This window comes from Scyliorhinus canicula, chromosome 5, assembly GCF_902713615.1.
Source record: "Scyliorhinus canicula chromosome 5, sScyCan1.1, whole genome shotgun sequence".
Taxonomy (NCBI): Eukaryota; Metazoa; Chordata; class Chondrichthyes; order Carcharhiniformes; family Scyliorhinidae; genus Scyliorhinus; species Scyliorhinus canicula.
The window spans coordinates 121,632,466-121,657,529 of record NC_052150.1 but is presented as its reverse complement, the minus strand read 5'-3'; the positions used below and the strand labels follow the sequence as shown (position 1 = coordinate 121,657,529).

Genomic DNA, 25,064 nt, shown 5'->3' with positions numbered 1-25,064 from the left:
ATAATTGTTGCAATTCAATTGCAAATCCCCATGATTTCTCGCTGTCTGTATGATTTGTGGTCACACAGTCTTCACAAAGGCCAAAGATCAAAGAACAATACAGCACAGGAACAGGCCCTTCGGCCCTTCAAAGCCTGCGCCGATCACGTGCCCTGTCTAGACAAACCGCCTGTATCCTTCTATCCGTCTTTTCATGTGCCTATCCAGATAAATCTTAAAGGTCACTAACGTATCTGCCTCAACCACTTCACTTGGCAGTGCATTGCTGGCCACCACCACCCTCTGTGTAAAACACTTTCCCCACACATCTCCGCTGAACCTGTCCCCCCTCACCTTGAACTTGTAATTTTCAATTCCGCCCTGGAAAAAAGCCTCCAACTGTTCACCCTATCCATATCCTTAATAATTTTATAAACTTCTGTCAGGTTGCCCCTCAGCCTCGGTCTCTCTACGGAGAACAATCCCAGTTTATTCAATCTCTCCTCATAGCTAATATCCTCCATACCAGGCAACATCCTGGTAAACCTCTTCTGTACTCTCTCCAAAGCCTCCACGTCCTTCTGGCAGTGTGGTGACCAGAATTGGACACAGTATTCCAAATGAGGCCGAACTAACTTTCTATATAACTGCGACATAATTTTCAAGCTTAAATGCTTGACACCCCGCCCTCTGAAGGCAAAATACCATATGCTTTCTTTACCACTATTTCCAACTGTGCTGCCACTTTTAAGGATCTGTGGACCCAGATGCTTCTCTGTCTCTCTATGCCACTTATTTTATAGCTCCCACCTGAATTGGATCTACCAAAATGCATCACTCACATTTGTCTGGATAAAATTCCCGCTGCCATTTCTCTGCCCAATTTTGCAGCCTATCAAAATCCTGTTGTATTCTGACAATCTTCATCCCTATCCGCAATTCCTGCAATCATAGTATCATCCGCAAATTTGCTAATCAGACCCGCCATGTTTTCTTCCAAGTCGTTTATATGAGCAGAGGTCCCAGTACTGACCCCTGTGTACACCACTAGTTAAAGACCTCCATTCGGTAAAACACCCTTCTACTGCTACCCTCTGTCTTCTATGGCCAAGCCAGTTCTGAATCCATCCAGCTAGTTCATCCCCTGACCCTATGTGATTAAATCTTTTGCACCAGCCTTCCATGAGGTACCTGATCAAATGCTTTACTAAAGTCCATGTCGACAACATCCACAGCCCTTCCCTTGTCAATCATTTTTGTCAACTCCTCAAAAAACTCAATTAAATTAGTGAGACATGACCTCCCTCGTACAAAACTATGCTGTCTGTCGCTAATAAGACCACTCAGTTCCGAATGTGTATAGATCATGGGCCGGATTTTCTGGTTAGCAACAGTTAAATTGGGTTCGGCAATCGGCCGGAGAATCCAAGTTTCCAACCAAATTGGTGGCGGCGCCACTTTCGCAATGCTCTGTCCCCTCTAATACAGCGTACTCCAGGAGTACTTGGCCCCACATCTCGATGACCTCAGGACATTGCCTGAGGCCCGCTCTCTGATGCCCCGCCACCGACATTCCGAGTTCCCGATGGCATGAGTCACTCTTGGTCTCACCAACTGGGAACTCGGTGTGGCGGCTGCGGGCTCAGTCCAGCATCGCCACAGTCATGGGAGGGACAATTGGCAGGCAGGGTGGGACTGTATTAAGGGCTGGGGGCACTGTGGGGGGGTGGTCCGGGCGCACAAGCAGACTCCACAATGTATCACGCTGCAGCTGCTGCAGGCCGCTGCCATGCTCATGCGCAGCCATGGATCTGGCAATTCTCTGGAGCGTATCGGCAGCTAAAGCCAGGTGCTCTACGCTGCCAGCATGCTGGCCCCCAGCAAAACGGGGAATCGGTGGCCGTTTTGTACCATTTTCTATGCCGTAAAACACCACTGTTCTCACGCCGGCGTGGGGACGTAGCCCCAGAATCGGAGAATCCAGCCCCCTATCTCTGAGAGTCTTTTCCAACAATTTCACTATCACTGCTGTCAAGCTAACTGGCCTATAATTACTTGGGTTATCCTTGCAACCCTTCTTCAATAATGGTGCGACATTCGCAATCCTCCAATCCTCTGGGATCTCACCAGTGGCCAACAAGGACACAAAGATTTCTGTCATAAGCCCATCAATTTTGTCTCTTGTCTCCCTCAGGAATCTAGGATAGATGCCATCAGGCCCTGGGGATTTGTCTACCTTAATGCTTTTTAACACACCTAATACTTACTTCCTTGTAATAAGGACCTGTTCTAAAGTGTTTACACATCCCTCTGATTCACCACCAATCAACGTGTCCTTCTCCTTTGTGAATACCGATGCAAAATACTCATTCAGGTTATCACCTACATCCTTTGGTTCTACCCATAATTTCGCTCCTCTATCCTTGTGTGGACCAACTCTTTCTCAAGCTACCCTCTTGTTCCTAATATATGCATAAAATGCCGTGGGATTCTCCTTACTCCTGTCTGCCAAGGACATTTTGTGACTCCTTTTTGCCCTGCTAACTCCCTGCTTGAAATCTTGCCTACTTTTCTTGTATTTCTCAAGTGCTTAATCTGTTTTAGTTGCCTGCAACTCACAGCTGCATTGTTTTTCTTTTTGACTATATTCTCAATTTCCCTGGTCATCCATGGTTCCAGAATCCTGCGTGTCCTGTCCTTCCTTTTTACCGGCACATGTCTGCCCTGCACTCCCATCAATTGCTCCTTGATAGACTCCCACAATGCCAAATGTGGATTTACCCTCAAACAGCCTCTCCCAAACAACAGCCTCCAAATTCAGCCTAATCTGGTTGCAGTTGGCTTCCTCCAATTTAGCACCTTAACCCTAGGACAACACTTGTCCTTTTCCATGAGTATCCGAAAGCTTACGGAATTGTGGTCAGTGTTCGCCACATGTTCTCCCACAGCAACTTTGATGACCCGACCGGGATCATTCCTTAGCACGAGGTCCAATATAGTCTCTAGTCGGACTATCCACATATTTTTCCAAAAAACCTTCATGGATACACTTAACAAATTCCTCAACATCCAGACCCCTAGCCCTAAGGAATTTCCAACTAACAGGAGGAAAATTAAAGTCACCCACTACAACAAACCTATTATTTCTACATCGATCCAGAATCTGCTGACATATCTGTTCTTCAACTTCCCGTGGGCTGATGGGAGACCTGTAGTACTCCCCCATTCTTGTGACTGCCCCTTTCCTATTTCTGAGTTCGACCCACAGTGCCTCGTTATTTGATACTTCCATGGTGTCCTCCCTCTGTACAACTGTCATATGTTCTCTAACCAGTACTGCAACTCCTCTTTTCTTCCTCCCTGTCTCGTCTAAAACACCTATATCCTGGAATATTTAGCTGCCAGTCCTGTTCCTTTTTTAACCAAGTCTCCGTTACAGCAAGCATATCCAGGTTCCGCGCGTGAATCAAGGCACTAAATGAATCTGTTTCACCTGTTATACTCCGTGCATTGAAGCAGGTACACTCCAGGCCCACTGAGTTCGACCTCCCCCAGCCTGCCCATCCTCTTAGCCAGCCTTGCCCTGGTACCACGATCATCCCCAGTTTCTACACCTGCTGTGTTCAACTGCACTCTATCCCTGTTGCTAGCCACGCTAACATGTGGCAGTGGAAGTAATTCTGAGATTACTACCCAAGATGTCTTGCTTTTTAATCTTCTACCTAACTCCCTAAATTGCCATTGCAGGACCTCGCTACTCTTTCTACCTGTGTCATTCATGCTATTATGGACATGACCTCTGTCTGATTTCCCTCCTGTTTTAGGATGCTTTCAACCCGCTCTGTATCCAGAACCCTGGCACCAGGGAGGCAAACTACCATCCTGGAGTCGTTTTTGTGGCTATAGACGTGCCTATATGTACCCCATACTATTAATTCCCTTGCCACTATCACTTTCCTATGCTTTGTACCCCCCTCCGTCTGTGCAGGAGGCTGATAGTGGAGCCTTCACTCTGTCCACTGCTGCTGCTGTCCTCTGATGCACCTTCCACCTCATCAATATCCAAAACGGCATACTGGTCAGTTTGGGGAGAACTGCACTCTATGCCTATCCTGTCTGGTGGTCACCCATCTATATTCCTGTACCTTGGGTGTGACCACATCTCTGAAGCTATTAGCATTCAGCTAATTGTGGGCTCCTCAGTGCTTCCAGCTGCTGCTCCAACCGATTCATGCTCTCAGTGAGCTTGTGCAACTGAATGCACTTTCCACACATGTAATCCTGGGGCCACTTGAAGTGTCCATGATCCCCCACATTGTGCAGGAGTAGCACACAACCCCACCAATTGACAACTCTCTCCCTCATTTGGTTGTTAAAATTAAAAACTAAATACTAAATACAAAGTACAGGTAGAAGACGATCCCGACAGGATCATTGAAGGAGCACAATGGTGGTTTAAATGACAGTATCTGAGTAGCACAATGAGGGGTTGGAGGCTGCAGCTGAGACTGCATGAGGAATGAAGAAATTGTTTCCTCAGCACTCTGAGCAAATCTCTGACATTGAGCCACTGAAGGGTTCAGCTGAAGGGAGGCTTTTGCAAGTGAGGCTTCACACAAGGAGGTTCCGGCAAAGGGAAAACTGAAACAAAAAGTGGTACAGAGATTGTGGGAATAGTGCACTCTGGAGGAGGTTCCCCATGTTAGGGTGAGGGAAGGAGAATGAGGGAGTGGAGAACAGCTGATCAGAGGTAACAGCAACCAGCTTGCCAACTGCATACACAGCCGGCGATGCTGAAGGACCAGGAGGCCTCAGAGAGGAGTGTAAGCAGAGCTGCCCAGGGAGACAATGTTACCCCGAAGGAAGAACAAAGAACAAAGAACAAAGAATATTACAGCACAGGAACAGACCCTTCGGCCCTCCCAGCCTGCGCCGATCCAGATCCTTTATCTAAACCTGTCACCTATTTTCCAAGGTCTACTTCCCTCTGTTCCCGCCCGTTCATATACCTGTCTAGATGCTGCTTAAATGATGCTATCGTGCCCGCCTCTACCACCTCCGCTGGTAAAGCGTTCCAGGCACCCACCACCCTCTGTGTAAAAAACTTTCCACGCACATCTCCCTTAAACTTTCCCCTCTCACCTTGAAATCGTGACACCTTGTAACTGACACCCCCACGCTTGGGAAAAGCTTGTTGCTATCCACCCTGTCCATACCTCTCATAATTTTGTAGACCTCAATCAGGTCCCCCCCTCAACCTCCGTCTTTCCAATGAAAACAATCCTAATCTACTCAACCTTTCTTCATAGCTAGCACCCTCCATACCAGGCAACATCCTGGTGAACCTCCTCTGCACCCTCTCCAAGACATCCACATCCTTCTGGTAATGTGGCGACCAGAACTGCATGCAGTATTGCAAATGCGGCCGAACCAAAGTCCTATACAACTGTAACATGACCTGTCAACTGTTGTACTCAATACCCCGTCTGATGAAGGCAAGCATGCTGTATGCCTTCTTGACCACTCTATCAACCTGCGTTGCCACCTTCAGGGTACAATGGACCTGAACGCCCAGATATCTCTGCACATCAATTTTCCCCAAGACCCTTCCATTGACCATGTAGTCCGCTCTTGAATTTGATCTTCCAAAATGCATCACCTCGCATTTGCTTGGATTGAACTCCATCTGCCATTTCTCTGCCCAACTCTCCAATCTATCTATATTTCGTTGTATTTTCTGACAGTCCTCCTCGCTATCTGCAACTCCACCAATCTTAGTATCATCTGCAAACTTGCTCATCAGACCACCTATACCTTCCTCCAGGTCATTTATGTAGATCACAAACATCAGTGGTCTGAGCACGGATCCCTGTGGAACACCACTAGTCACCCTTCTCCATTTTGAGACACTCCCTTCCACCACTACTCTCTGTCTCCTGTTGCCAAGCCAGTTCTTTATCCATCTAGCTAGTGCACCCTGAACCCCATACGACTTCATTTTTTCCATCAACCTGCCATGGGAAACCCTATCAAGCGCCTTACTAAAGTCCATGTATACGACATCTACAGCCCTTCCCTCATCAATTAACTTTGTCACTTCCTCAAAGAATTCTATTAGGTTTGTAGGACATGACCTTTCCTGCACAAAACCATGCTGCCTATCACTGATAAGTCTATTTTCTTCCAGGTGTGAATAGATCCTATCCTTCAGTATCTTCTCCAACAGTTTGCCTACCACAGACGTCAAGCTCACAGGTCCATAATTCCCTGGATTATCCCTGCTACCCTTCTTAAACAAAGGGACAACATTAGCAATTCTCCAGTCCTCCGGGACCTCACCCGTGCTCAAGGATGCTGCAAAGATATCTGTTAAGACCCCAGTTATTTCGACCCTCGCTTCCCTCAGTAACCTGGGATAGATCCCATCCGGTCTTGGGGACTTGTCCACCTTAATGTCTTTTAGAATACCCAAAACTTCCCCCTTCTGTATGACAACTTGACCTAGAGTATTTAAACATCCATCCCTAGCCTCAACATCCGTCTTGTCCCTCTCCTTTGTGAATACTGATACAAAGTACTCAGTAAGAATCTCACCCATTTCCTCTGAGTCCATGCATAAATTCCCTCTTTTGTCTTTAAGTGGGCCAATCCTTTCTCTAGTTACCCTCTTGCTCCTTATATACGAATAAAATGCTTTGGGATTTTCCTTAACCCTGTTAGCCAAAGATATTTCATGACCCCTTTTAGCCCTCTTTATTGCGCGTTTGAGATTAGTCCTACTTTCCCGATATTCCTCCAAAGCTTCATCAGTTTTGAGTTGCCTCGATCCTATGTATGCTTCCTTGTTCATCTTAGCTAGTCTCACAATTTCACCCATCATCCATGGTTCCCTAATCTTGCCATTTCTATCTTTCATTTTCACAGGAACATGTCTGTCCTGCATTCTAATCAACCTTTCCTTAAAAGACTTCCACATTTCAAATGTGGATTTACCCTTAAACAGCTGCTTCCAACCCACATTCCCTAGCTCCTGCCGAATTTTGTTATACTCTGCCTTTCCCCAATTTAGTACTCTTCCTTTCGGACCCCTCTTGTCCTTGTCCATGAGTATTCTAAAACTTACGGAATTGTGATCGCTATTCCCAAATTACCGACTGAAACATCAACCACTTGGCCGGGATCATTCCCCAATACCAGGTCCAGTATGGCCCCTTCCCGAGTTGGACTATTTACATACTGCTCTAAAAAACTCTCCTGGATGCTCCTTACAAACTCTGCTCCATCTATGCCTCCAACACTGCACGAATCCCATTCAATGTTGGGGAAGTTAAAATCTCCCATCACGACTACCCTATTGCTCCTACATTTTTCTATAATCTGTCTGCATATTTGTACCTCTACTTCATGCTCGTTTTTTGGAGGCCTGAGGTAAAGTCCCAACAATGTTACTGCACCCTTCCTATTTCTCTGCTCCACCCATATTGCCTCAGTGCTCGAATCCTCCATCGTGCCCTCCTTAATCACAGCTGTGATATCATCGCTGACGAATAATGCAACTCCTCCACCCATTTTACCTCCCTCTCTATCCCTCCTGAAGCATCTATACCCTGGGATATTCAGTTGCCGGTCCTTCCCTTCCCTCAACCAAGTCTCAGTAATACCAATAGCATCATATTCCCAGGTACTGATCCAAGCCCTAAGTTCATCTGCCTTACCTGCTACACTTCTCGCATTAAAATAAATGCACCTCAGACCACCTTTGCATTCATCATCTCTTCCCTATCTACTCTTCCCCTTAGTCACATTGAGTTTATTGTCTCGTACCTTACTGGCTTTAAGTGCTGCTTCTTTACTGACCTCTAACTTTCTAATCTGGTTCCCATCCCCCTGCCACATTAGTTTAAAAACTCCCCAACAGTGTTAGCAAAAGCACCCCCTAGGACATTGGTTCCAGTCCTGGCCAGGTGTAGACCATCCGGTTTGTAATGGTCCCACCACCCCCAGAACCGGTTCCAATGTCCCAACAATCTGAACCCCTCCCTCCTGCACCATCTCTCAAGCCACGTATTCATTCTGACTATTCTTGAATTTCTACTCTGACTGTCTCGTGGCACTGAGATTACTACCTTTGAGGACAGCAGGGTACTTTTGAGGACTTTAGGGCAGCAGGGTAGCATAGTGGTTAGCATAAATGCTTCACAGCTCCAGGGTCCCAGGTTCGACTCCCGGCTGGGTCACTGTCTGTGTGGAGTCTGCACGTCCTCCCCCTGTGTGCATTGGTTTCCTCCGGGTGCTCCAGTTTCCTCCCACAGTCCAAAGATGTGCGAGTTAGGTGGATTGGCCATGCTAAATTGCCCGTAGTGTCCTAATAAAAGTAAGGTTAAGGGGGGGTTGTTGGGTTACGGGTATAGGGTGGATACGTGGGTTGAGTAGGGTGATCATGGCTCGGCACAACATTGAGGGCCGAAGGGCCTGTTCTGTGCTGTACTGTTCTATGTTCTATGTTCTATGTTCTATGAGGTCCTACTTTTTAACTTATCTCCTAACTCCCTAAATTCTGATTGTAGGACCTCATCCCTTTTTTTACCTATATCGTTGGTGCCTATATGCACCACGACAACTGGCTGTTCACCCTCCCCCTTCAGTATGTTCTGCAGCCTGACATCGGAGACATCCCTGACCCGAGCACCCGGGAGGCAACATACCATTCGGGAGTCTCGTTTTCGACCACAGAAACGCCTGTCTACTCCCCTTACATTTGAATCCCCTATGACTATAGCCCTGCCAGTCTTTTTCCCGCCCTTCTGTGCAGCAGAGCTAGCCACGGTGCCATGAGCCTGGCTACTACTGCCTTTCCCTGGTGAGTCATCTCCCCCAACAGTATCCAAAACGGTATACCTGTTTTGGAGGGAGATGACCGCAGGGGACACCTGCACTGCCTTCCTGCTCTTTCTCTGCCTTTTGGTCACCCATTCCTTGTATCCGTCACCAATCCTAATCTGCGGTGTGACCAATTCACTGAACGTGCTATCCACGACCTCCTCAGCATCGCGGATGCTCCAAAGTGAGTCCATCCGCAGCTCCAGAGCCGTCATGCGGTCTAACAGGAGCTGCAGCTGGACACACTTCTCGCACATGAAGGTTGTACAAGCAGGGCTCAAATTACCTTCAGATGGCAGAGAGCCAGCGTTGTAGCCTGTGGCACTGAATATCATGATGTTCTTATACTTCTATCCCTCAGGATCCTTCTAAGGATCAACAGGAAATCTTTGTGGCATATCATGATTATCAGCCCAATATCTTACCTCTGCTCTCTCCTTCATCAGCCATGGCACTTGATTCCCATTTCTTTAAAACCACTAGTGAGAATCGCCATCGGTATTTCATCCCGGCAGAGGCGGAAAAGCACAGAGGCTTCGGAGAATACCATCTGGCCCACTAATGATATACCAATGTTGTTTACTGTACGTGTGGAGTAGAATGCATTGATGCTGCTGTCGAGGCACCTGAGCATGATATTCTGTTGGGAGCCTGGCCCCGGCCACGATTTTCCCCTCATGCAGGTTCCCCAGCCTTTCGCCTTTCCCAATTCAGCCATCAGCCGACGGGGAATCCCGTTTCGCATTAAATTGCATCTTCCTGTGTGGCTTTCTACAAGGAAACCCCCCCAGAAAGAGCTGTCAGCCTATCTTGCAGAGCAGTAGGAGCTCAGTGAGGAGCATGGTATCCGCCTGTGGGGAGGTCACATGGTCATCTCGTGGCTGGGTCGGTGCACGATCTGACATGATTTACATAGTGGACACCTGGGTTTTTCTAAAATGAATATCCTTGTGAAGAGCTACGTTTGGTGACTAGGACTCGACAGCGACAAGAAAACCCCCAGAAGATCTGTAGGCCTATGCCAGGTCAGCGCACGATCTTCCAACATTTGCAGAGTGGATACCTGGGTGTTTCTAAAATGAAAATTCTCATGAAGAGCTACGTGTGGTGGCCAGGACTCGACAGCGACATTGAGCGAATGGTGCAACAATGTGTGGATTACCAGGAACACCATAAGCTTCCTCATCAGCCTCTCTCCACCCTTGGGAATGGCCAGGACACCCCTGGGTGCGCTTGCATGCCAAATCTGCTGGCCCCTTTTTGTGTCCAATGCTTCTGCTCCTTATAGATGCCCACTCAAAATGGATGGACGTTCACCGAATACCTTCTTCCTCCCCACGAATCACCATGGGACAATTGCGCCAATTGTTCAGCACTGATGGGATTCCAGAAGACAGCTGGCGGCGAGGGTTCTGCATGCCCACAGGACCAGGGAGACACTTATCCTCACTCGCTTCTCACGGGCGTGGCTTTGTCCATTAACTCACCCCCTTACCACCCATTCTCATCCTCACCTAATCTCTCCCTACCCATTTACCCCTCTCCCATGCTGGTCACCCTGTCCCATGATCTCTGGGTCTGTGTACCTTCATTCCAGGTGCTGACCCTGAGTTGGCACTATCAGTGGGTCATTATACAAAGCATGATGGGTGATGATAACTCACTGTGAAGTAAGCTCAGATGCTCCTTGATCTGTGTCGTAGTCTGACTCCTGTCTTTGTGCTGCCAACCGGCCCTCACCCATAATTTTCCCATGGCATGCCACTGCAGTCAGAGAGCAGGGGCAACGGGTGGGAGGGGTGGGGGGGGGGGGGGGGGGGGAGGGGGTGGGGGGGGTACAGTCCAGCAAAAATGTAGAATCATGTGAGAAAGCCTTCAGGTGAACAATTAATACTATGACTATTGCCTGCTACCGATGGTGCCCCCCCCCCCCCCCCACCCCACCCCCCAGTGCCCATTCAGTGATCCTTAACCTTCTTAGTCTTCCGTGCTCTGCCGTTAAGCCGAATTATTTCCCCAGGATGCACATTGGAGCTGGAGGCAGCCTACTGTTTTCCGCACTCTGTGAGCTTTGACGCCCTTGGTGGACATCCTTTGGAGAGCCTGGAGCCGGAGAATCCCAGCCGAGTTACTGGTGTCACAGGCATCGCCTGTCACCCTGTTCTGCTGAAACCCTTGAGATGCCAGGTGTTAGGAGGAGACAAATCAGAAGAACTGGAGACCGCCATAATTTTGTTGGTGGCAGAACTCAGATTGGCCTCCAGCACTTCCTCAAACATTAGGGTGCCCGTAGGGCCCTGAGGGACTCCATGGGAGGGAGCAGCAGCTGGAGTAAGTTTCAGAGGCCTCTGAGTCATCTGGCTGTGTCAGTCCTGGAGGCTCCCCATTTTCTGCTGTATGGTGCTGACACCCTCAGCGATGGTCCTCAGTATCTGGGCCACGCTCTGGAGTGCCTCGACAATGTCTACCTGTGTCTGGGGCATGCCCATCATCGACTGGAATATGATGTTGAGGCCCTCAGCAATGGTTGTCATGGATTTAGCCATGGCTTGAACACCACCACCCAAGGTGCGGATGCTGTGCTCCAGGTTTTCCATTGAGTTCACCACACTAGCAGTGTTAGGCTGGGTGCCACGCATTGCCGGCACCATCCCCTGAGCCTGAAGACTCTGGGACTTCTCCAATCAGCCTTATAGTCACTGGAATATTGCTAATACCCCCTTCTCAATCTCACAGCTCTGGCCTCTCATCTGTAGCAGCTCGGGAACTACCTGTCCAAAGGCAAAGCATCTGGTTGTGACCCAGCTGTATGCTGGGATTCCGCAGTCCTCCGACAGCTGTCTCCCTTGGATGTTCCTTCCGCCACCTGATGTGCATCAGCAGCTGTGCGATACTTATCAGATTGTGTTCCCAAAGCCTATAAGCCCTCCAAGATGTGTGAATCTGCACTCCTGGAGGGTGCAGGTGATAGCTGTGACACATCACCGAGGTTCTTCTTGGAGCTCTCCTCTGCGGTGGTCTCTTGGGTCACAGCACATTGGAACGACTCCGGAAGGTCTAGCCTCATCAGATGGCAATCCTTCAACACAATGGACATGTGATCAGTGAAATGGAAGGATATTTGTTGGGACATCAACAACTCTCTTGAGACAGGTCATCTGGGTGAACGGGCAATGGATCCTCACCTCTCTGGTGCAGGCCAATCTTGCTCTTGGTCACTTCTCTCTCCTTGGACAGCCCCGTGATCTCCAGGTCCCATTCCTCAAAGGATGTGAGGACTCAGATCTCTGGGACTCCACGCTCCCCGTCTTCACCCTTTCCCTCTTATTATGGACTAGGTTCTCCTGCGGGTCCAAAGAGGGGACCTTGTGAGCTGCACGTTTGATGGGTCAGGGATGTCTATAGCAGGTGGCATGTGTGGATACTGCACCTGGACATGAAATGGCTGTGCTGGTGGGTACCAGAGGAATCTGAGAAACAAGCTTGAAGATCAGATTTTGGGGTTACAAGGTGTCAGCATGTGGATTGGGGGGAGGGTTTGGGCAATTGAGGGGTACAGGTGGAACTGATGTCAGAAGGGAGGTGGTAACTTACCATTGCAGCTTATTGTAGGTTAATTGTCTTCTTCCTACATTGGACGGCGGTCCCCCTGGTCACACTGCCCACACTCATTGCAGCTGCCACTGCCTCCCTGCCATTGCTGACCCTGCAGCTGGTTTTACAACCACGTCAGGGGAACAGGGTTCCCCATCTCTCATCGACGGCATTGAGAAGTCTGATCAGGTCGGCATCGCCAAAGAGAGAAACAGGTCTGCACGCTGTCATGTCTGTGTACAGACTGGGAGTGAGTGGGAGGGAGTGCTGATAAATAGCTCCCCTTTGTTTGCGACAAGCAGCTGAGATTCAAGTTGGACGAATCAGTCAGCGAGGGAGCCAGGAATGGCAAGATTCATTTTTTAATAAGGACACGGGCAGTCCACACCAAATTAAATAATGAAACATTGTTTTATTTACAAACAATATTTACACTGTCCGGTAGATCTCTCCCGGTTCCTGCTCTGGTCAGTGCCTTACTGGCCGACTATTTATACAGAGGTTAATAGAGATCCCCCACCCCTGGCTTGTACTCCGTAAGGACCACAGGAAGATCATCATTCCCACCCCGTGTGATGTGTTTGGCAGGTTGGTTCGACGTTGACTGTAACTGGATGCAGGAAAGCTAGAAACAAACGTCTGACACCGGAGATGATCCAACACTGATTTAACTATGAACTGCTGTACATGTTCAGCTGTAGGTTGACACTCTACTAATCCTACTGATGACCTCTTACTGGCTCGACCAGACTTATTCGCTACCACATGGCAATAATGTCCACTGACTTGTGCACTCTGACTGTCTCAGTATGTCCCGAAAAGAGCGGGAGTCTTAATGCCCTGTGAGCTTTATAGTTGTGGTGTCCTGTCTGGTGATTGGTTGTTCTGTTTTGTGTGTTCATTGGTCATCCTGTGTGTCTGCATCTCATTATATACATGTGTGGATATTATGACACCGTGTGGAATATTACACATGTCGGGGTGCATTTTTGGCACTAACTACTGGAGGGAGTTTACTCACCAGAAATGGTTCCGATTTCAATTCAGTGCGATCTAACCAATTTGGAATCCTGTGATGAGCACATTTTTCCCGGTATTTCCCGGTGCTCCTAGAGGCAAGCAACACTACGTTATCTTTCGGGACTGTGTTGCAATTTGCAGCCTCAGCGGGGAACTCCCCTTCGAGGCTGCACTTATTCCTGTTTCCTGCACTCAGGAGTTCCACTCGCCAGAACTCCTCAATACAGGAAGAGATTGGGCTGCTATTTTTCGATGTCATCCCTAACACTCAACCCACAACCATCCAAAGACCCAATTCACCTATGAGGGGGTCTCAGGTTCCGCCCCAACCTCCATCCCACACACGCAAGGCACCGCCAGACCAAACTCCACCACAGGAAAAATGTCAGCAAGGCACCACCAGCCAGGCAGTGCCCCTGCCAATGCCACCTGGGCACCTTGGCTGTGCTTGGCTGGCACCAAGATGGCATTAGCAGGGTGCCAGGCTGGCAGTGCAAAGATGCCACAAAGGCATCTACATTTCCAAAATGTCACCCTGCCGAAGAGGTCAACCATCTGGGGGCCTCCGATTCCTTTGGAGTCCCACCAAGTGCCATTCCATCTGCTCTGCATTTGTGGGGACCCGCACTGAACCGTGCTCGCCCGAGGTCTCCGAGGCAAAGGGATTAGTTCCAGGCCCTCAGTGGATCTAGCAATTGAGTAATAGAGTGAGACTAGTTATCTCACTCTAATGTGCAGATTTGCCAGATAGTTATCCTGCCTGCAATGGGCGGGATTTAGATTGTGATGCTTCATAAGATCCTGTTATATCTCACGAGACGTGGCGAACTTGGTAGGTCACAGAAGAGGGATCTCCTGGCTTCTACCAGCCATGTCTTGTCATCTTGCAGACGCAACACGGCCAATAGATCAGGCCCCTCCTGTTATTATTTTTGTAGTAACCAAGATCTCTGTTTATTGAATCAATTATTATGTAATTCTACAGATGTTACATGCAACAATTTGTATTTTTCTAGACAATCACGTCTGCTTTCTGCCACGTGTAGTGGGAAGATGTAGGGCAAGATTTATCCGTTTTTATTACAATAACGCCACAACGGCCTGTGAGGAATTTACGTACGGAGGCTGTGGGGGGAATACAAACAATTTTGTATCTATGTCGGAGTGCCAAAGGAATTGCCCAACTGTCGGTAAGTTTCTGACCCAACAGCTTTTTCAAAAGGGCATGTTCATTTGAGAAAAATAACTTGTGACAGGAACGGTAAGAGTTCCTGTTGAGAGTACAAAATATAAAATTGCATTTATTCTCCTGCTAAATGGATTTCTGTCAGTATGATCTTTCCAGCATTTAAAAAAAAATCTTCAAAATATTTTGCCAGATCATTCTGTCAACAAGTTTATATCCAACGAGACTGCTTTAATATTTTGTAAAAGCTGACTTTACATTTTTATTTCTGAATTCACATACTGTTGCTCGTTGTGTTCTCTCTTTAATTGGCTCTGTTTAAGGCAGTTAATATGGTCGCCTTCCTTAATTCTAATCACGTTTGCCCAAGAGTCGCCAGGTATCTTTCGATACCGCCACAGGGTTCAAAACCAAATACTGAAGACTCGATACACCAGTTAGTAAGTTCAAAATCAATGCTCATTTATTTACACACACAGTTAATTATACGCATGCACAAACTTTACCAACTAAACAATCACTACTACTAAAGCTTATACTTAGCTTTGTTTGCCCACTCAGTCAGAGGAACAATGGCCGTTGTCCAGTTCTGAGGCTGCGGGGGTCGAGCTGGTACGGAATAGTAGCTAGGAGCGTCTGTCTCGTAGCATTGACTTTGGACTTACTTGTTCTGGTGCAGCTGCTAGGCAGCTCTCTCATCGCTGAGAGCCAAGGCCAAGAAGAACGATTCTCTCTTGGGGGCTTCTTCTTATACCCAAAGAGGCTTTGCGCGCTTTTGGGCATTCCTTGAACTTGGTCCCAATTAATTGGACCATATCCTGATCATTGGTATTGATTTCCTCTAATAAAGGGATGGCTGCCCTGATTGCTGGGCGTGCCCTAGGTGGCCGTTGGCCTGCTTTGTTCTAGTCTCCTCTGGCGCCGGGGTGTCTGCTTTAGTATCATTTACCTAAATGTTTCTCTTTTGTCCCCGGAGATGGCTCATTAGTATGGTAATGGCTTTGCAGTATCGGTCTTGTCTGGGAGCTACAACTCCAATCAACAGACAAACCTTGCACCTGCTTGTTTTCTCAGCATTGTCCATTTTTCCCTTCATTCTTTGCAGTGTCCATTTTGTAATCGGCACATGGCCACCCCAGGTGGCTACAATACCCAAGAGATTTAAATTTGTCAAATTCCACCCTTTCATTGAGATTTATTCTAATTGGGAACTCCACCTGTATTGATGATGTCATATTTTAAAGAGAGAATATTACACTTGCACAATGAAATTAAATGAAATGAAAATCGCTTATTGTCACAAGTAGGCTTCATTGAAGTTACTGTGTAAAGCCACGAGTTGCCACATTCCACCGCCGCCTGTCCAGGGAGGCTGGTACGGGAATTGAACCGTGCTGTTGGCCTGCTCGGTCTGCTTTAAAATCCAGCGATTTAGCCTAGTGAGCTAAACCCGCCTGTGACACTCTATTGCTGCCATACAATCAGGCCAGGCACCATTGAGACAATCTCCAATGTCATCACACCCAACTCAAATATTACAAAAGAGGAGCTGGGCTAAAAGTAGCAGGTCTGTCTTTCAGAATAGGTCTATTATGTGTTGTGTTATTATAATGATATAATACTTTGGGCTTAATTACTGTACAAAACACAAGGCTCCAAACAATCATAAGGGATGTGGTAAACATGTTGTGGATTCATTTCTTGTGGCTCTGCAATCATGCAGCTATCTCTGAAAGGTACTTTACAACATTATAAAATAGTTGTGGCAATTCAATTGCCGATTCCCCGTGATTTCTCGCTGTCTGTATGATTTGTGGCCACACAGTCTTCACAAAGTACAAAGAGCAAAGAACAAAGAAAAATACAGCACAGGAACAGGCCCTTCGGCCCTCCAAGCCTGCGTCGATCTCCTGTCTGACCTAGACCAACCACCTGTATCCTTCTAAACCCCATCTGTTCATGTTCCTATCCAGATAAGTCTTAAAGGTCGCTAACATATCTGCCTCAACCACTTGACAGTGCATTCCAGGCCACCACCACCCTCCATGTCAAAAACTTTCCCCACACATCTCCACTGAACCTGTCCCCCCTAACCTTGAACTTGTATCTCCTTGTAATTTAAATTCCGCCCTGGGAAAAAGCCTCCAAATGTTCATCCTATCTATACCCCAAATAATTTTATAAACTTCTATCAGGTCGCCCCTGCCTCCGTCTCTCTCGGGAGAACAATCCCAGTTTATTCAATCTCTCCTCATAGCTAATACCCTCCATACTAGGCAACATCCTGGTAAACCTTTTCTGTACTCTCTCCAAAGCCTCCACGTCCTTCTGGCAGTGTGGTGACCAGAATTGGACACAGTATTCCAAATGTGGCCTAACCAACTTTCTATATAACTGCAACATAATTTTCAAGCTTTTATACTCGATCCCCGTCCCATGACGTCAAGCATGCCAAATGCTTTCTTTACCACCATTTCCACCTTTGCTGCCACTTTTAAGGATCTGTTGACCTGCACGCCCAGATCTCTCTGAGTCTCTAAGCTCCTGATGGTTCTGCCATTTATTTCCTAACTCCCACCTGAATTAGATCTACCAAATTGCATCACCTCGCATTTGTCCAGATTAAATTCCATCTGCCATTTCTCTGCCCAATTTTGCAGCCTATCTATATCCTTTCTCTTCTCTGACAATCTTCATCCCTATCCGCAACTTCTGCAATCTTAGTATCATCCGCAAACTTGCTAATCAGATCCGTTACATTTTCATCCAAGTCATTTATTTATATTACAAAGAGCAGAGGTCCCAGTACTGAATCCTGCGGAACACCCACTAGTTACAGACCTCCATTCTGAAAAGCACCCTTCCACTGCTGTCCTCTGTTTTCTATGACCAAGCCAGTTCTGAATCCATGCAGCTAGTTCACCCCTGACCCCATGTGATGTAATCTTTTGCACCAGCCTTCCATGAGGGACCTTCTCAAACGCTTTACTAAAGTCCATGTAGACAACATCCGCAGCTCTTCTCTCGTCAATCATTTTTGTCACCGCTGCAAAAAATTCAATTAAACTAGTGAGACATGACCTCCCTCATACAAATCCATGCTGACTGTCGCTAATAAGACTATTCACTTCCAAATGTGTATAGATCCTGGGCTGGATTCTCCGGTCACTGACGCCGAAATCATGTTAGGCAATCGGCCAAAGAATCCAAGTTTCTAACCAAATCGGGGGCCGCGCCGCTTTCATGATGATCCATCCCCTCAAAAGTGGCGTACTCTAGGAGTACTTGGCGCAACGTATCAACTGACTCAGGACATTGCCTGAGGCCCGCTCCATGATGCTCCGCCCCCGACCAGCCGAGTTCCCGAAGGCGTGGGTCACTCATGGTCTCACCAGTCGGGAACTTGGCATGGTGGCTGCGGACTCAGTCCAGCATCACCACAGTTGGGTGAGGGCCAATCCGCAGGCAGGGTGGGACTGTATTCGGGGCTGCGGGCACCATGTGAGGATGGTCTGGGGCGCTCGAGCCGGTCAAAGGTGGGGGACACTATTTCGCGGGCCAGGTCCACGAGCGGCCTCTGCATATAGCATGGTGCGCCCGCTGCAGGCCACTGCTGTGTCTATGCGCAACCACAGACCCGGCAATACTCCGGTGTGTATCAGCATGAATGCCGGGTGCTGTATGCTGCGTCCTGCTAGCCCCGAGCAAAACGGGGAATCGGTGGCCGTTTTGCACCATTTTCTCACTGTTCCCACACCGGTGCGGGGACATAGCCCCGGAATCGGAAAGTCCAACCCCCTATCTCTGAGAATCTTTTCCAACAATATCACTGTCACTCACATCAAGCTAAATGGCCTATAATTAAGGTTATCCTTGCAATCCTTCTTAAATAACAGTACAACATTGGCTATCTTCCAATCCTCCGGGATCTCACCTGTCGCCAATGAGGACAAAACGATTTCTGTCAGAAACCTACCAATTTCATCTCTTGTCTCCCTCAGGAATCTAGGATAAATGCCATCTGGCCCTGGGGATTTATCTACTTGAATGCTTTTTAACACACCAACCACTTCCTTTCTCGAATTAACGAACTATTTAAAAATAATTACACATCCCTCTGAGACACCACCAATCAACGTGTCCCTCTCCTTTGTGAATACCGATGCAAAATACTCATTAAGGATCCCACCTACTTCCTTTGGCCCTACACATAATTTTGCTCCTGTATCCTTGAGCGGACCAACTCTTTCTCGAGCTACCCTCTTGTTCCTAATAAACGTATAAAATTCCAACCTCAAGTGGGTTAGTGCCAAAATTCCAACAGCACATCTCCTGTCCCACCAGGGGCGACAACACTCGTGACCACTGCTACTCCAAAATCAAGGGCGCCTACCGTTCCATCCCCCGACCGCACTTTGGGAAATCAGACCACTAGACGTTTCTTCTTCTCCCGGCATACAAACAGAAACTCAAGCGGCAGAATCCAGCTATGAACGTCATGCAGTGCCCCTCCCAGTGCCACCTGGGCACCTTGACAGTGCTTGGCTGGCACCCTGGTGGCATTAGCAGAATGCCAGGCTGGCAGTGCCAAGGTAGCACCTGCAGTCCCTGGATGCCAGCCTGCCGAAGTGGTTAACCATCTGGGAGCTTCTGTTCCTTTGGGAGACCCAAACAAATGCCGTTCCATCTGCTCTGCATTTGTGGGCAACAGCACTGCACGGCACTCACCCGACGTCTCCGAGGCATAATAGAGTGAGACTAATGTGCAGATTTGCCAGATAGTGATCCTGCCCGCAATGGGTGGGATTTTAGATCGGGATGTTACACGGAACCTGCAATATCTCACGAGACGCGGTGAGCTGGGTAGATCCCAGAAGTGGAATCTCCCGCCTTCTACCGACCATTCCTTGCCACCTTGCAGGCACAACACGGCCTATAAATCATGACCCTCATGTTATTATTTTTGTAGTAACCAAGATCTTTGTTTATTAAATCAATTATTATGTAATTCTACAGATGTTACATGCAACAATTTGTATTTTTCTAGACGATCACATCTGCTCTATGCCACGTGAAGTGGGAAGTTGTAGGGCAAGCATTACCCGTTATTATTACAATAGCGCCACAAATGCCTGTGAGCAATTTACATACGGAGGATGTAGGGGGAATGCAAACAACTTTGAAACTATGTCGGAGTGCCAAACGAATTGCCCACCTGCAGGTACATTTCTGTTCCAACATTATTTCCTTTGCAATAATGTCCAGCTTTTTCTAAAGTGCATGTTCATTTGAGAAAAAGAACTTGTGACAGGAAGGGTAAGAGTTCCTGTGAAGAGATCAAAATATAAAATTGCAATAATTCTGGTGCTAAATGGATTTCCATCAATATGATCTTTCCAGCTCTTAAAAAAATCATTAAAATATTTTGACAGATCATTCTGTCGACAAGTTAATATCTAACGAGATAGCTTTAATATTTTGTAAAAGCTAACTTTACATTTTTATTTCTGAATTCACAAATCCAAGAGATTTAAAATTTGTTAAATTCCATCCTTTCATTGGGATTTATTCTAAATGGGAACCTGCTTCCAACTACATCTGTATTGATGATGTCATATTTTAAACAGAGAATATTACATTTGCACAATGGGTGAATGACGTTCTATTGCTGCCATACAATCAGGCCTGGCACCATTGAGACAGTCTCCAATGTCATCACACTCTACTCAAATATTACAAAAGAGGAGTTGGGCTAAAAGTAGCAGGTCTGTCTGTCTTTCAGTATAGGTCTATTATGTGTTGTGTTATTACAATGATATAATATCTTGGACTGAATTAGTGGACAAGACACAAGGCACCAATCACTCATAAGGAATGTGGTAAAGATATTGTGGATTAATTTCTTGAGGCTCAGCTATCTCTTAAAGGGATGTTATAACATTATGAAATATTTGTGTCAATTCAATCGCCAATTCCCCGTGATTTCTTGCTGCCTGTACGATTTGTGGTCACAATGTCTTTGCAAAGAGCAAAGAACAATACAGCACAGGAACAGGCCCTTCGGCCCTCCAAGCCTGGACCGATTATGATCCTATCTAAACCTATCGCTTGTATCCTTCTATACTCCATCTGATCATGTGCCTATTCAGATAAGTCTTAAAGGTCGCTCGCGCATCTGCCTCAACCACCTAACTTGGCAGTGCATTGCTGCCACCACCACCCTCTGTGTAAAAAACGTTCCCTGCACATCTCCACTGAACCTGTCCCACCTCACCTTGAACTTGTATTCCCTTGTAATTTTAAATTCCGCCCTGGAGAAAAGCATCCAACTGTTCACCCTATCTATACCCCTAATAATTTTCTATACTTCTATCAGGTCGCCGTAAGCCTCCGTGCCTCTAGGGAGAGCAATCCCAGTTTATTCAATGTGTCCTCAGAGCTAATACCAGGCAGCCTCCTGGTAAACTCTTTCTGTACTCTCTCCAAAAGCTCCACGTCCTTCTGGTAGTGTGGTGACCTGAATTAGACACAGTATTCTAAATGTGGCATTAACAACGTTCTGTATAACTGTAACATAAAATTTGAGCTTTTATACTCAATACCCCATCCTATGAATGCAAAAATTCCATATGCTTTCTGTCCACCATTTCCACCTGTGCTGCCACTTCAAAGGATCTGTGGACCTGCACACCCAGATCTCTGTGTCTCTAGGCTCCTGCTGATTCTGCCATATATTTACTCGCTCCTACCTGAATTGGATCGACCAAAATGCATCACCTCACATTTGTCCGGGGTAAATTCTATCTGCCATTTCTCTTCCCAATTTTGCAGCCTATCTATATCCTGTTGTATTCTCTGACAAACTTCATCACTATCCACAATTCCTGCAATCTTGGTATCATCCGCAAACTTGCTAACCAGGCCTGCTATGTTTTCTTCCAAGTCATTTATATACATTAAAATGGGCAGAGGTCCCAGTACTGATCGTTAAAGAACACCATGAGTTACAGACCTCCATTTGGAAAAACACCCTTCCACTGCTACCCTCTGTCTTCTATGGCCAAGCCAGTTCTGAATCCATCCAGCTAGTTCACCCCTTATAAAATGCTTTACTAAAGTCCATGGAGATAACATCCACAGCACTTCCCTCGAAAATCATTTTTGTCTCCTCAAAAAACTCAATTAAATTAGTGAGACATGGCCTCCCTCATACAAAACCATTCTGCTTGTCATTAATAAGACCATTCACTTCCAAAATTACATAGATCCCGGGTTGGATTCTCGGATTTGGAGACTATGTCTCCACGCCGACGTGGGATCGGTGGCGTTTTGTAAAATTGGCGCAAAGTTGTTTTGCTGGGGACTAGCAGGATGTCAGTGCAGAGCACCTGGCACTAGCTGCTGATTCAGGCTGGAGAATTGCCAGGTCTGTGGCCGCGCATGCACACGTCGGCGGCCTGTAGTGGCCGTGCCGTGCTTTATGGCGGATGCCGCTTGTGGACCCAACCCTCAAAATAGTCCCCACCATCGGCGACAGCCGTGCCCCAGATTTCCCCACTACTGTGCTCCCAGTCCCGAATAATGGGGCCCCTCTCCACGGATCGGCCCTCCCCCCGACTATGGTGGCGCTGAACTGAGTCCGCAGCTGCCCCGCTGAGTTCCCAACGGGTGAGGCCATGAGAGACCCACGCCTTTGGGGATTCGGCCGGTCGGGGGTGGAATATCGAGGTACAGGACTCAGGCAATGGCCTGAAGCCATGGACACGTGGCGTGGCATACTCGGCTTTGAAGGGGCGGAACATCGCGAAAGCGGTATCGCCCCCGATTCTGCAGGGAATTTGGATTTTCCGGGGGGTCGCCGAAGGCAATTTCAGTGTCTGCAACCGGAAAATCCAGCCCCCTATTTTTGAGAATCTTTTCCAACAATTTCATTATCACTGACGTCAAGCTCACTGGCCTATAATTACCAGGGTTATCCTTGCAACCCTTCTTAAACAACAGTAAAACATTGGCTATCCTCTAATTCTCTGGGATCTCACCTGTGGCCAATGAGGACAAAAAGATTTCTGTTGTGGACCACCGATTTCATCTCTTGTCTCCCTCACGAATCTAGGATAGATGCCATCTGACCCTGGGGATTTGTCTACCTTTATGCTTTTTAACACACCTAACACTTCCGCCCTTGTAATAACGACCTGTTTGTACATCTCTCTGAGACACCACCAATCAACGTGTCCTTCTTCTTTGTGAATGCCGATGCAAAATACTCATTAAGTATCTTAAATACTTCCTTCGACACACAATTTCCCTCCTTTGTCCTTGAGTGGACCAACTCTTTCTCTAGCTACCCTCTTATTCCTAATATACGTACAAAATGCCTTAGGATTCTCCTTATTCCTGTCTGCCAAGGACATTTCGTGACCCCTTGTTGCCCTCCTAACTTCCTGCTTGAGCTCTTTTCTACTTTCTCAAATGCTTTATTTGTTTTTAGTTGCCTGTACCTCACATATGCATCTTTTTTCTTTTTCACAAGATTCACACTTTCCCTGGTCATCCCTGGTTTCTGCATCCTGCCTTTCCTGTCCTTCCTTTTTACTGGCACATGCCTGTCCTGCACTCCCATCAACTGCTCCTTAAAAGACTCCCTCATGCCAAATGTGGATTTACCCTCAAACAGCCTCTCCCAAACAACAGCCTCCAAATCCTGCCTAATTAGCCTTCCCCCAATTTAGCACCTTAACCCTAGGACAACACTCATCCTTTTCCATAGGTATCCAAAAGCTTACGGAATTGTGGTCAGTGTTCGCCACATGTTCTCCCACTGCAACTTTTGATCTGGCTGGGCTCGTTCCCTAGTCCTAGGTCCAATATAGCCCCCTCTCTAGCCAGACTATCCACATATTGTTCCAAAAAACATTCTTGGACACACTTAACAAATTCCTCACCATCCAGATCCCGAACCTAACTGATTTCGAATCAATTTGAGGAAAATTATAGTCTCCCACGACAACAACCCAATAATTTCTACATCTATCCAGAATCTGCTTACATATCTGTTCTTCAACGTCCCGTGGGCTTATGGGCGGCCTGTAGTACACCTTCACCGTAGTGACTGCCCCCTTCCTATTTCTGAGTTTGACCCACAGTGCCTCGTTACTTGATTCTTCCATGGTGTCCTCCTTCTGTACAGCTGTAATATGTTCTCTAACCAGTATTGCAACTCTTTTACCTCCTTCCCTGCCTCACCTAAAACACCGATATCCTGGAATATCTAGCTGCCAGTCCTGTCCCATTTTTACCCATGTCTCCGTTACAGCAACCACATCCAAGTTCCATGCACAAATCAAGGCATTAAGTTGATCTGCCTGACTTTTTATACTCTGTGCATTCAGTAAAAAGTCTTACAACGCAAGGTTAAAGTCCAACATGTTTGTTTCAAACACTAGCTTTCGGAGCACTGCTCCTTCCTCACCTGAGGAAGGAGCAGTGCTCCGAAAGCTAGTGTTTGAAACAAACCTGTTGGACTTTAACCTGGTGTTGTAAGTCTTCTTACTGTGCTCACCCCAGTCCAACGCAGGCATCTCCACATCTGTGCATTCAAGCAGATACACTCAAGACCTCCAGGACCACTGAGATCGACCCCCCACCAGCCTGCCCTTCCTCTTAGCCAGGCTGGCCCTGGTACCATGCTCATCCTCAGGCTCTACACTAGCTGTCTTATTGTTCTGATTTCAATGCCCCTGCCAAATTGGTTTAAACCCACGCGAACCATGCTAGCAAATTCCCAGCATGGATATTGGTGCCCCTCCAGTTCAGGTGTAACCTGTCCTCTTGTACAGGCCCCACCTTCCCTGGAACACATCCCAGTGATCCAAAACTCTGAAGCCCTCCCTCCTGCACCAGTTCTTTGGCCACGTGTTCAACTGCACTATATCCCTGTTGCTATCCTCACTAGCACGTGGCACAGGGAGTAATCCTGAGATTACGACCCTCGAGGTCCTGCTTTTTAATCTTCTACCTAACTCCCTAAATTGCCATTGCAGAAACTCCCTACTCTTATTCTATGTCATTCCTGCCGATTTCCCTCCCGTTTTAGGATGTTTTGCACCCGCTCAGAGACATCAGGACCCTGGCACCAGGGAACAAACTACCATCCTGGAATTCTTTTAGCGACTACAGAAGCACCTATCTGTGCCCCTGACTATTGAATCCCCTACCACTATCACTTTCTTATGCTTTGTACCCCCCTCTGTCTGTGCAGCAGGGCTAGTCATTGTGCTGCCTCTCTGGCCACTGCTGCTGCTGTCCTCTGATGGACCTTCCCCCTCATCAGTACCCAAAACAGCATACTTCTTAGATAGGGGGACAGCCAAAGTGGACCCTGGCACTCTGCCCACCCGTCTTT

The 25,064-nt window shown here is 47.4% G+C and overlaps 1 protein-coding gene across 1 annotated transcript in view; it reads left to right on the top strand.

The window, feature by feature from the left end:
- Positions 1-24,829, top strand: part of LOC119965677 (carboxypeptidase inhibitor SmCI-like) — a 30,491-nt gene extending 5,662 nt beyond the window's left edge. Inside the window, exons 3-5 of the mRNA XM_038796441.1 lie at positions 14,490-14,663; positions 19,707-19,880; positions 24,756-24,829. Of these exons, the coding sequence (XP_038652369.1) occupies positions 14,490-14,663; positions 19,707-19,880; positions 24,756-24,829 (422 nt within the window). The remainder of the gene's footprint in view (positions 1-14,489; positions 14,664-19,706; positions 19,881-24,755) is intronic.
- Positions 24,830-25,064: the final 235 nt, after the last annotated feature.